The sequence below is a fragment of the Glycine soja genome, chromosome 18 (assembly GCF_004193775.1).
Source record: "Glycine soja cultivar W05 chromosome 18, ASM419377v2, whole genome shotgun sequence".
NCBI classification, from domain to species: domain Eukaryota; kingdom Viridiplantae; phylum Streptophyta; class Magnoliopsida; order Fabales; family Fabaceae; genus Glycine; species Glycine soja.
Window position 1 is genome coordinate 52,527,458 of NC_041019.1, and position 12,357 is coordinate 52,539,814.

Here is a 12,357-nt window from a genome sequence, read left to right on the forward strand (position 1 = left end):
GAAGTGGGACACAACTTGAACAAATCACCACTAGACGTGAAAAGGAGGAAATAAAATTCGGTGTATTTACTTAAAAATTGAACGGTTTTAATTAGAATATATATATATATATATATATATATATATATATATATATATATATTAATTTTAGGTTTGATTTACAACATAATATATCATCTATCTGATTTTATCTATTGGTTATGATTAATTTTTCCACTTTAAGTGATGAGTTTTTTTTTTTTTTTTCCATTCATGTAAATAACACGAACTACCATATTTTTATTTACGTCTTTATATGTTGCTGTTTCCCTCCGCTCGTAGTTGTATCACATTGGTTTATTTTGAAACCATAAAGTTTGCCCCTTTACACGTTTTTTGTCTTCTTTTTTCTCCCATGTTTGTTTCGAGAAGCATTTGACGAAGAGAAGAGACAGTGAATCGCGGTTTCAATTCAACCCACTTCATCTCAGGTACCCCCTTCTAAGCCATCCTTAATTTTTCTCTCTCATTATCAAAATACAATATTGTTCCTTTTTTCTTTTTATATTGTATTATTTTTGTGAATCTCGATTACGTAGCTTTTTCGTGCACCCTGTTGAGGTGAAATTATAGAGGAGTAATTGGAATTTCGAGAGTGTTTACAACTCACTCACTTTTTTATTTTGCATTTTTTCACCCCACAAGGTGTTTGTGAAAATGCTGCTGTGAGGAGGAAACTTGGACACCATACCTGTGTATGTTTAATCAACCAAAGTTATTTTGTTGTTCCTTTGAAGGTGTTTGAAGTTGAGATAAAAATGAGTGGAACAGAGAAAGCAGGATCAGGAACCACCAAAACCCCCGCCGATTTCCTCAAATCCATCTACTTCTCATAAAATTGCTTTGAATGTACAGGTTTTTATTGAATTTATTCTGAAATTCATCTTCGCAAAGTTGCTGATAGTTGAAGATGCTTGCAATAAGAAAGCTCAAAACAGGACCTGATATCCCTTTTGTTTTATATGTCATGGTTGCTAATTGCAATTATGGCACAGCCCGAGTTTCTAGTAACAAAAGTGTCCAGTCTATTGTTAAGTCTGTTGGCTCTTATTTAGCCAACTCAAGTTCTCAAGCATTTCCACTTGGATCAGAGAATAAATTTACTCTTCAAGGACTATATTTCTCTAGTGTGGCTGAAAGAATCCTGGTCCAGGCTCAAGACCCAGCCAAAGTTAGTTTGGAGATACAAAATGCTATTGATGATAATCAATTAGATTATTCATGGAAATTATTTGAGCAGCATATGCACATGGAGGGATTTCCCCGAAAATTTGTCATCAGCAAGCTTGTAACAAGTTATGTGGACAGCCTTGATGTTCAATATCTAGAAAAAGCTTATGAATTGGTTGAACGTGCCATTGAGGAAGGTAAACAAGACTTGTTAGAAAAGGAGGTGCTTATCTACCTTAGCTTTGGCCTTGCAAAAGCCAGGCTACCAGTTCTGTCATCAACTGTTTTAAGAAAGATGATAGCTATGGAGCATTTCCCCCCAGTCACTGCTTGGTCTGCAGTTTTGGCACACATGTCACAAACAGCAGAGGGAAGTTACCTTGCTGCTGAGTTGATTCTTGAAATAGGATATTTGTTCCAGAATAATAGAGTAGATCCGCGTAAGAAGAGCAATGCACCTTTGATAGCCATGAAGCCAAACGCTGCTGCTTTTAGCATTGCTTTGGCAGGGTGTCTCTTATTTGAGACATCTAGGAAGGCAGAGGAGCTTCTTGATATGATGCCTCGAATTGGCATCAAAGCTGATGCAAATTTACTGATAATAATGGCACGTGTATATGAGAGAAATGGTCGAAGAGAAGAGCTCAAGAAGCTGCAAAGGCACATGGAGGAAGCTCCAAACCTAAATGATTTACAGTTCCGACAGTTCTATAATTGTTTGCTGACATGCCATTTGAAATTTAGGGATCTAGACTCTGCATCAAACATGATTTTGGAAATGCTTAGCAAAGCAAAGGAAGCAAGAAATTCTCTTGCAGCTGCCAAATTTATGACAAATGCTGCTGACATTGATCGTAGCCACTCTCCTGGACTGGCTTCTGTGCATAGTTTGAACAACAGTGAAGATTTGGATAGTTTACAGAATAACAGGTCAATTACAAATGCTGTATTATCTTATGAGGAGTTTTCTATAGATAGAAACTTCTTAAGGCTTGAATTAGAGTCAAAAGCTATACTTGGTTCTTTATTAGCTAAGTTGCAGATGCAGGTGGACTTGATTACAACCAAACATGGTATACTGCAGCCAACTGAAACAATTTATGTGAAATTAGTTAAAGCTTTTCTAGAAGCTGGCAAGACCAAGGATTTAGCAGTGTTTCTTCTCAAGGCAGAAAGAGAAGATTCTCCCTTTTCCAATGACAACTCAGCCTTGGTTCATGTTATTAATGCATGCATTTCACTTGGATGGCTGGATCAAGCACACGATCTTCTCGATGAGATGCGTCTAGCCGGAGTTAGAACCGGTTCATCTGTATACTCTTCTCTTTTGAAAGCATATTGCCGGGCAAATAGGGCTGCAGATGTCACATCACTTCTGAGAGATGCTAAGATAGCTGGTATCCAGCTTGACTCAAGCTCTTATGAGGCAATGATCCAATCCAGGGTGCTCCAACAAGACACACAGGGAGCACTCCAACTATTTAAAGAGAGGAAAGAGGCTAGAATTCCAAAAGTCACTCAACAAAACTCTGGCATGATGGCTAAAAGTGGTGCAGAGACTGATGAAGCTGGGCTGGTGACCAAGTTGTTGCAGGAAATCAAGGAAGGGCAGAGTGTGGATTGTGGAGTTCATGACTGGAATAATGTAATCCACTTTTTTTGCAAGAAGAGACTGATGCAAGATGCAGAAAAAGCTCTAAAGAAGATGAGAAGCTTAGGAAACTCGCCAAATGCGCAAACTTTCCACTCTATGGTCACTGGGTATGCTGCCGTTGGAGGGAATTATCAAGAGGTGACAGAACTGTGGGGTGAGATGAAAGCTCTTGCTTCTTCTATCTCCATGAAGTTTGATCAGGAACTTCTTGATTCCGTGCTGTACACGTTTGTGAGGGGCGGATTCTTTGTTCGGGCCAATGAAGTTGTGGCAATGATGGAAAAAGGAAAAATGTTTGTTGACAAGTACAAGTACCGAATGCTATTCTTGAAATACCATAAATCACTTTACAAAGGGAAGGCTCCGAAATTTCAGACAGAATCCCAACTAAACAAAAGGGAAGCAGCCCTGGCTTTTAAAAGGTGGATAGGCTTGAATTGAGCAAAATATCATCCAAACCAAGTATTAGCTCTTGCAAGTTTCAAAGATCATCTTCATGACATAAGGCTGTTGAATTTTCGTTATCTCTCCTTTTCTCATATTTACAGAGTTAACACCAATGTACTACCAATGTGAATAAACCAACACAATATTTTATGTAAAATATTCAATCAAGTTATAGATCTTCAGTTGCATCATTTTTAGGCAACAATAGAAGATTGTATGACACATACACCACTTGCATTCATGCATGCATGGTTGTTGATCCATAGGAACATAGTCCTACCCAAACTCTCTTCCACAATATTTGTTGATGTATTTTTGTCAATCATGAGAACATTGTTGTTTGTGAATTCTGAGACACCAGGGTAGTGACAGAAGCAAAGAAATGGAAAGGATTTGCGTGAATGTAGTACATGCAGGGCTCAGCAATGCAATACAGCATTAACTGGTTAATAACATTAACAGTAGCAGGGTTGGAAAAACAAGAGGTTTTGTTTTGCTTTAGCCTCCACGGGTATGCATCAAGAAATGGGCCATGAAAAAGTAGTTACTGAACAGTAATCTTACGCCAACAATGATCACTTGCTGATACATTCCACTCAATGCAACTGACAATTTGTACAACAATATTGTAGAAAGATTAATGTTGTTTTAACATCAATTTTCTACAATTTATTTTGTTTCCCCCATTTATTCCACTCACTTTGCGTATCTTATATCTCATGTTTTTTCTCTTTTCTTATATTTTTTTTTCTAATTGTAAAAATTATTGTAAAAGAGTGTTGAGAGGAATATCTTATTAGAAATAAAGGAGGCAAGTGAAAGTGTTTTGTTTTTTCTTTTGTTGGGCGAAGGTGGGAGAGTGGATAAAGGGAGTGGGATAAAAGGTGATTGTTAAGAATAACATATTTTATTTTGATATAAATTTTCTATTTAAAATATAAATATTGTTAGTCTTCACGTGAATATTAGTTATTATAATTACATAAAAAAATTAAAAACTCGTTGATGAGATGGGGAAAAATTGGAAGAATAAAAAGTACAAAATAATTATGATTAGATTATGTAAAATTTGTGAGAATCTTTTGTATATATAATTATTGTTCTAGACATAATTAACCCATTATATTTATTGAATTCTATATAATGAAAATAGGAATTGGTAAATCAGGATATATATCTTATTCTTTTCTACAATTTTAAAACTGATATGTAAAGTTGTTATGTAATTTTATATGTTATATGAAAAAAATTGTAATTTCATATACGAAATATTACTAGTTGCTAATAATAGTTTGTGTATTAAATGTGTATTTTTTAATATAAAAAATATGATATAAATTAAAAAAAGTATATAGTATATATATCACTGTTAAGTCGACTCTCAAATGATAAAAACTGAGATAAGCACGCGCTTGAAATACAGTAGAATTATACACTTATTTCGGCAATAATATCATTCTGAAGTTATTACAAGATTAATTAAGATTAGGCATATACCAACTGGTAAAAAAGAAAGAAAAAAAAGTAGCGAATCAAAACACTTTTTCTTTATTGTTTCTTCAAGGTGTTGCCTCTTTAAACTGCAGTCATTACTCATTAATATGTCTACTTATTTGGTGAAAGACCTAAACTATTTGGTCAATTAACAATTAACTAACTAATTTTGAAGACCAAGACCAGTTATTCGATCTTGGCCTTCATTGAATTTTGAAGTTGTAGGAAATAGAATTAATGGAAAATCCGAGTTTGGTTTTCTGTAAGCTAAATTCTAAAGGATGATGGAACAGGGTAGAAAATATTTATGGGAATTTTCTTGTCTTGTTTCAGTTCCTTCAAAATAGTCAAGTTGATCTCATAAAATAAGAATTATTGGCATTCATCAAAAGTAGTAGTTCATATCAGTGAGTCAAACTGGCGCTAGTGGGGACGTGGGTGCATGAAGAACGTAGGAAATATTTAAATAAGACAAAAACAATTTTTTTTATTGACAAATGTTTATTTTGGTCACGGGTGATCTTTTTTTTTTCTTCTCTTCTCTTTTAATTATCCAACTCATCTTATATCTCTATTAAGACAAGCAATTGTATTTGTCATTCATTAATTTAGTGTATTTTGATAGCAAAAGCATTATTTGAAAAGAAATTATACTTTAAAACAAAATATAAAAATATGAGAGAAAAAGAGAAAAAAGTAAGATAAAATTGAATTTAAAATGAAATAAATTATATGGTGGAGGAGAAAAATAGACACTATATATAATATTGTATAAACTGAGTTGGACAAATTATTATACATACATCACTTCACTTCTCTTATTTAAACGTTATAGTAAACTTAAAATTAATGCTTGCTTTAGGTTTTTAATATATAATTTTTTTCTCAAATTTAATCATTCAAATTTATAAAATTGTCACAATTAAGTTCTTTTGGTAATTTCTTTAAAAAATGATTGGTAGACACTAGAAAATTATTTGACAACTTGAGAGAAAAGTAAAGAGATACAAATATAAATATATTGTAATAAGAAAAGAAATAAAGAAAAATGATAAGTGTCAAAGGAATTTCTAGAGAGATATAAAATCTCACAGCACTAGCAGCACCATGGTCAACGGACAAGAAGCCACTGTTTCTGTTATTACATTTCTTGATTTTTATATAAAATCTTAAATGACACTTAAAAATAAATATAGGAAAAAAACTAATTAAAAGACTTAATCAAAATAATTAAAGCAATTCATAAGTTATAGTTCATCTAGGATCCTAAAACATGAGTGTCTATAAAAACATGGCAAATGGAAACTTTGGTCATGCTAATTAAGTGTGACCAATGTGAGAATCAAGGTCTAACTAGCAAGTATTCCTCTTGCAATCAGGAATCCACCATGGAAATTAAAGAAAGAAATTGTTTTCACTGTTTTAATCAAAAGAACAGAAAATATCCTCTCCTTTAAGGATTTCTCCTTTAATGCTCAATCTACAAAAGATACAAAACAGAATGAAGCCACTCCCCTGTTTATTTAATCGCTGACCCCCTAATTGTCACTAACTAATTTTCTCTTCTAACTCCTATCAATGACACAAATAATGGGTAAAAAAAAATGTCAGCAAGAGACACATTCTCTTGTGTTTATTCTTGAATCTGCATGATTCTAATACATTTAAAATCATTCAAAAGTTTGACAGTTCTTGCCTACTATAGAATAGGCCAGAAGGGGAAGCATTAGGCAACAGTGCTAACCTCACAACACTAGCAGCACCTTGGTCAACGGATAAGAAGCCAGTGTTTCTGTTTATGTCTGTTTTGACAAAACCAGGACACACACAATTAATGCAAAAGTTTTGGTGCTTCTTGGCTAGAATCCTTGTGTATGAATTCATGGCTGCTTTTGAGACCATATAGGCAGACAAGAAGGTTGGCCAACCTTTCTTTTTGAGTGAACCTTCTTTGAAGTCTTTGATGAATTCTTTGAGTACCTCATCTATTCTATCTTCTGTAAGATTTTCAGCATCATCAAACACCCCTTTGGCCAATTCATTTGCTATACCCTGTAACATCAGCATAACACAATTTTGTCAATTTTTAGACTTTAGTGTAAAATCATATTTCAAGAAAAAAGTTAAGGCACTCTTGTACCTTTAACAATCCTGCTTGGGAGGAAACATTAACAATCCTAGGTGAGTTGGATAATTGAAGAAGGGGAAGAAATGCCTCAGTTGTTTCCTTTGCACCATAGTAGTTTGTTGTTAGGCACTTTTCTGCCATCTCACAAGTTTGAGCCAGTTCCTTCCAGTTAATTGTTGATCCTTCCTGCATTCATGCAGAAGAAACTCAGCTTTAATAGAGGCTCCACATAGACCATAAATCCCACACATTAGACAAAAAAAAAATAAAAAAAATACACACTGACCGTTTCATATGGATTGACACCACTGATTCCTGCGTTGTTCACCTACACAATAATGTGGGATTTTTCAAAGGTTAAAATGATTCATTCATAAATGACTTCTAAGCCGGGCAAATTATTCCAAGTACTCTATTTCTGTTTCGTCAAGAGTTATGAGTAATTATATTCTATTAGGATTTAGGGCAATACACAAACTAAATGGTGCACATTGCCTAATTTATGCACAAGATTATCTCATATTTTATAGGTGTAATGTTTTAACTTATTTTTAAGTCTCTCAAATTATCATGAGGTTTTATTTCATTTCTCATTTTTTAAAAATTGAAATTTATTTTCTTAATTTTTTTCATTCTAATGTTTTTTTAGTGTACAACCATGATAACAAAATTTATCAATTAATTATTGATGTAAGTAATATTGAATTCGATTTTCTTAAGTGTTAGATGATAAAAATGTAATTGGAAAAAAAAAATTTATTAAACGTGACTAATTAGATTTTTTTGGCAAGAAATTAGTCATTAAGAAACTAAAACTACATCAATATTAATGTGATAAAAAAACCTTACATGTTTTTTTGGACAAAATGATATGTTGAGGCGTCACAATACTACAACTTCAACTAGATTCACATCCCAATTAATATTTATTATTTTCAGCAAGCTATAATATTATTGAGAAAAATAAAAGGAATACAAAATCATGGAGCATAAAGAAGACTAAAAGAGGGACTATATAGGAAAGGAAAACATTTTACATTTACTGGATTCCAACTCTTTTTGAAAAAGGGAGAGAAAAGCTTGGTGATATTTAGAGAGACCAAAAGTCAGGTTGAGTCAAGTCACAATTCAATAAATTCATCCATTTACCTTTATATTTGGAAAAGAACAATACCAATAAAATAATATATAATCCAAGATATATCACTACATGTATAGTCTTGGTCAATCTTCATGTAATATGTAACCAAGTTTTATTAATTCTTTCTCATAAATTAAAAAATTCAACTATGTATCACGGAGAGCTTGGCAAAGACCATAGACATATGTTGGTTGAAGATCATACAACAATTTCTAAAAAAAATAAAATTAAGATACTGAAAATGAATGCTACAGTTGGGAATATTCAGTATTATGTTACCAAGATATCAAGTCTCCCAAACTGTGTCTTCACAAACTCTACTAGTGAAACAATACTAGCAGAGTCAGTCACATCAAGTTGGTGAAAAATCACAAAGTCAGAGAGACCACACTCTTTCAATCTCTCAATGGCTTCATGGCCTCTGTCCTCATCTCTTGCTGTGAGCACCACCTTGACTCCATTTGAGGCCAATTGGTTAACAGTCTCCAATCCTATCCCTTTGTTTGCCCCAGTAACAACAGCATACCTGAAATCACAAACCACAAACAATAACAATTCCACCTGATGCTACAAATAATGCAAACATATCACACACAAGAAATTAAGGGAAAATGAATCATTGCATGTGGACAATGGTGTGTCATGTTACATGAATGGCCCAAGAAAAATGTAAAAACAAATAAACATAGTTTGAAGTCGTTAAAGCTACTAATTAACCTTAGTTTTGCCTGTGTCATAGATGCTGAAACTTGATGGATGTCTTAAGGAGAGAGATGAATGTTGGATGATATATATATATATATATATATATATATATATATATATATATATATAAAGAAGAAGTAAAGTTGTAATTTTCTCAAAAACATTAAAAAAAAAATGGCGGCTAGTCAAATGGGTTAGTTGTTACTTGTTACTAGAGTTTGTGTCGTCTTTTCTACTGGATTATTCATTCTTCTAGATATATATATATATATATATATATATATATATATATATATATATATATATATATATATATATATATATATGTACAAAATTTTTAGTGTTTGTTGCACGTACAGTGGCACATGATGAAATGGAATACTAGATGTTATATTAATTGGACTAGCCACAACATGTAGAGAAAGAGACAACACAAAAATCCAAGAATGTTCCACCTAATCTAGTATGGACATTCTCATGTCACTTTTGCAATGCGAAATCATTTTTTCCTCCTTTCATGTTGTCTTTTAGAATAAATATTTAACACTAATCCATTAATAATCTTCTATATTAAATATGAATATTCAATTTTTTTTTAAAAAATCTATTCTTTTCTGTCAGTATTGTACATTAAATATCTCATTTTCACACTATTTGGTTATTTCTGTAATTCTCAAACATATTTCCTCGGATTTAACAAATTTTAATTTTAAATTTTGATTTTTGGTAGAATAAAAAGTAATGCATATAAATTGATCTGTTTTAATTTAAATAATTTGTTTCTATATTTTTCTTTTCAACTTTAAAAAAGTTGTCTTTTAATTCATTCATATTTAATAAAATAGATTTCTTGTTATTAAGAATAAAAATATCTCTTACTATATTTTTTTCTTTCTTATATATAATTTTTTACCATTAGTCAATATTGATGATTTTTTTAATTTATTATAAATTTTATTTTTTTATTTAAATTTTAAGATATCCGTATAGTACATGGAAAACTTCCAAGTTCCAATTGTGATAGATCTTGAGTTTATTTATTGTTCTATTTTTATATTGAGATTGCTTTTTGGTATTTTTATGTTTCCGTATCTTTCCCCTTTACTTAATTAAGTGAGAATATTGAGCTAAAAAAACAGATCAACAACATATAAAATCTGAATATGTTAAGCTTTCCAAATTTTAACATCGATCAGTTTTTAAGTTAAGTAAAATTTTGGCTTCAAAAAATAAGTTAGGTAAAATTCATAGACTTAAAGTTATATATTTCATTGGTGATATGACTTCTCAACACCCCAATCTATATCAACGTTCATGTGTATGGCAATATAGCATATCCATCCTTCAATTTTACATGGAAAAGATATTGCAGTATTAAATGATAAGAATATAACAAAAAATAATGGCTGCTATTAATTTAGTATTTACATTTTACATCTTTTACATATAAAATCGTATTGATAATTAAAATATGTTTTCTTATCAAGCTAAGTTAGTTAAATTAAATTATCATATTCTTTACATTATAATTCCACTACATTTAAATCTAAATTAAACTCAGACCTACTTAGTTTCAAATAAGATTACCTCCTAAAATATATTTCTGGTATCTACTAAAGAAAAATCTAAATTAAAGTCAGAAATAAAAACAATGTGAGAATCGCGTGCTAATACTAGTCCATCATCATTATCATAATACGAAATATAGTTTTCTTGAATAATCAAATTTCACTTTTTTTATTATCAAGCGTAAAAAGATAGACTAAGATATTTCAATCAAGTTTCATTTTAATATTTCCAAGCCTTCTTTTATTATAATTTTATTGAAGGACTATCCTATATAAGTTCTACATTAATTGTCTCAATTCAGCAAAAAAATTGTCCATTCTGAAGTTGTTTTTTGCTCAAACCTGCCATAATGGTTACGAGTAGTTGTTGTTGATCAATGGTAGTACATACACTAATTAAAATACTATTGTTGGTCAATTCACGCAACTTCTAATACTTTAAAGATTGAGATCGTTCTAAATCTAATATTCCAGTATTTAAAAGTAATTAGAAGTTTAACCTTTTTATTCTTTTTTTAAACAAGAGATGTATAGCGTAGGAAACAAACTATACTCTCATGGTTCGATTGTCTACATGTGCAAAATTTTCTTAGTCAGCAATAATCATACACTACAAATATAATTAATCTCTAAAAGATTGAGATACACTATAAATATAATTAATCTCTAAAAGATTGAGCCAAAAATCATATGTGGTCTATGATCTAGAAAAACAAAAGTAATTTGAAAATCCTGACATAGGATGGGAAGAACTCAAGATTTTATACACACATGTAACGCTTTGCGATCATGCAGACGTAAGATGCACTCATCATTTATTTCTTTGTCGATATATTTTACAGGATAATAAGGAATTTAAATAATTTATATAAAGTTACAGTTTTAAATTTTAATGTCACCGTTAAAAAAACCTTCATGTCTGTGGCTTCTAGATATGGATGAAAACGAGATATGTTTAAGTCAATCTTTTCTGAAAACAAGTGCAAGTGGCTTATTTCAGTTCTAAACCTTGAAGTTAATTTATTAACTTAATAATTTTTTTAAAAAAATTTAGTCTAATTTTTCTATAAAAAAAAACTTAGGAAAAATTAAACTCATCACCTCCTCTAAGGTCATTGTCTTTTTTTTTTCAAAGAATCTATGGTGTTCTTAAATGATACTCAAACTATAGTTTTTAAGTTGAATCACAGTACTGGTCAAAGACTAGATCACGAACTCTAGTTTCTAAACAAACACTCCTCTCGCTTATGTATTTAATAAAGTGACACACCATTTATCATGCTGAGAGAAGTGAGTGTTTTTTAAAGAACTAGACAAGATATGAATGTCATTTAAAAAAACTTGAGTGAAGATAGTGCAGTTTCTCCCAAAAGTTTACTTAACTTCTTTTTTTTTACTGCAAAAACTTTACTTAAAAAATTTATTTGTAGGTAATAATGTTGTTTAAATAAATTAACAAAACTATTTCTAAATAAAATAATAAGTTTAGGTCTTTATACAGGTCAACATATAATTGTAAGAAATTATAATTAAAATTTAATATAATAATTCCATTATTATTATATTCACTTTAATATGTGGTGGTTAATGAGTTGTGATAAGTTGTGTGATGTGTAGATGAAGGAAGGTCCTCCAAAAGAGAAGAAAGAACCAAGAGGAATGACCTCTCAATTGAACCAAAAGGATCTAAAAGGAAAAGAAGTAAAGGGTTTGAATTTATAATTCGGCTTAAAATACATGTGAAAGGAAGAGTGAAGTGTCCTAAGGAGTATATAAAGGTAATCAACACTTTACGAGCTTAAGCCCAAAAAGGAAGAAAAGAGCCCAAAGTGGTGCACTTGTTTGAAGTGAAAAAAAAAAAATAAAACCAAACCTAAGGCACTTGAGGGAATTGTTCTGGACACCCAGTCAATTGCTTATGAACCCAACACCTTTTCATTTTTTCCAAAATTATCCCTTGCAAACTTACAGATTCGTAATATGCAAAGTTTACAGATTGTTGATCTGTATG

General features: G+C 31.1%; 2 protein-coding genes across 4 annotated transcripts; one reads left to right on the top strand and one right to left on the bottom strand.

Moving 5' to 3' along the window:
* The first annotated feature begins 272 nt into the window (after window positions 1-272).
* LOC114395181 (pentatricopeptide repeat-containing protein At1g03100, mitochondrial-like) lies at window positions 273-4,005 on the top strand. 3 transcript variants are annotated; one of them, XR_003662967.1, is made up of 2 exons: window positions 273-470; window positions 777-894. XR_003662967.1 is itself a non-coding variant. In XM_028356895.1 (2 exons), exon 2 carries the CDS (start codon window positions 950-952, stop codon window positions 3,302-3,304), a length of 2,355 nt encoding a protein of 784 aa, XP_028212696.1. In that variant the 5' UTR covers window positions 293-470; window positions 895-949; the 3' UTR covers window positions 3,305-4,005. The 3 variants fall into 3 exon arrangements, 1 of the variants encoding a protein (XP_028212696.1); XR_003662968.1 differs by having other exon boundaries at window positions 685-888; XM_028356895.1 differs by lacking the exon at window positions 777-894 and adding an exon at window positions 895-4,005 and having other exon boundaries at window positions 293-470.
* Window positions 4,006-6,199: 2,194 nt separating this feature from the next.
* LOC114395184 ((+)-neomenthol dehydrogenase-like) lies at window positions 6,200-8,859 on the bottom strand. Its single transcript, XM_028356898.1, has 5 exons — window positions 8,791-8,859; window positions 8,353-8,599; window positions 7,219-7,260; window positions 6,945-7,118; window positions 6,200-6,856 (listed from the first exon to the last, which is right to left on the bottom strand). Exons 1-5 carry the CDS (start codon window positions 8,808-8,810, stop codon window positions 6,479-6,481), a joined length of 861 nt encoding a protein of 286 aa, XP_028212699.1. The 5' UTR covers window positions 8,811-8,859; the 3' UTR covers window positions 6,200-6,478.
* Between the last annotated feature and the right edge of the window lie 3,498 nt (window positions 8,860-12,357).

Excerpts from the sequence above, each read along its gene's own strand:
- LOC114395184 (XM_028356898.1), bottom strand. The coding sequence starts at position 8,810 with ATGACACAGGCAAAACTAAG. Across the intron at positions 8,600-8,790 it reads ATGACACAGGCAAAACTAAG|GTATGCTGTTGTTACTGGGG; the intron begins GTTAATTAGTAG and ends TTGTGATTTCAG. Across the intron at positions 7,119-7,218 it reads GTGTCAATCCATATGAAACG|GAAGGATCAACAATTAACTG; the intron begins GTCAGTGTGTAT and ends GCATGAATGCAG.
- LOC114395181 (XM_028356895.1), top strand. The coding sequence starts at position 950 with ATGCTTGCAATAAGAAAGCTCAAAACAGGACCTGATATCCCTTTTGTT.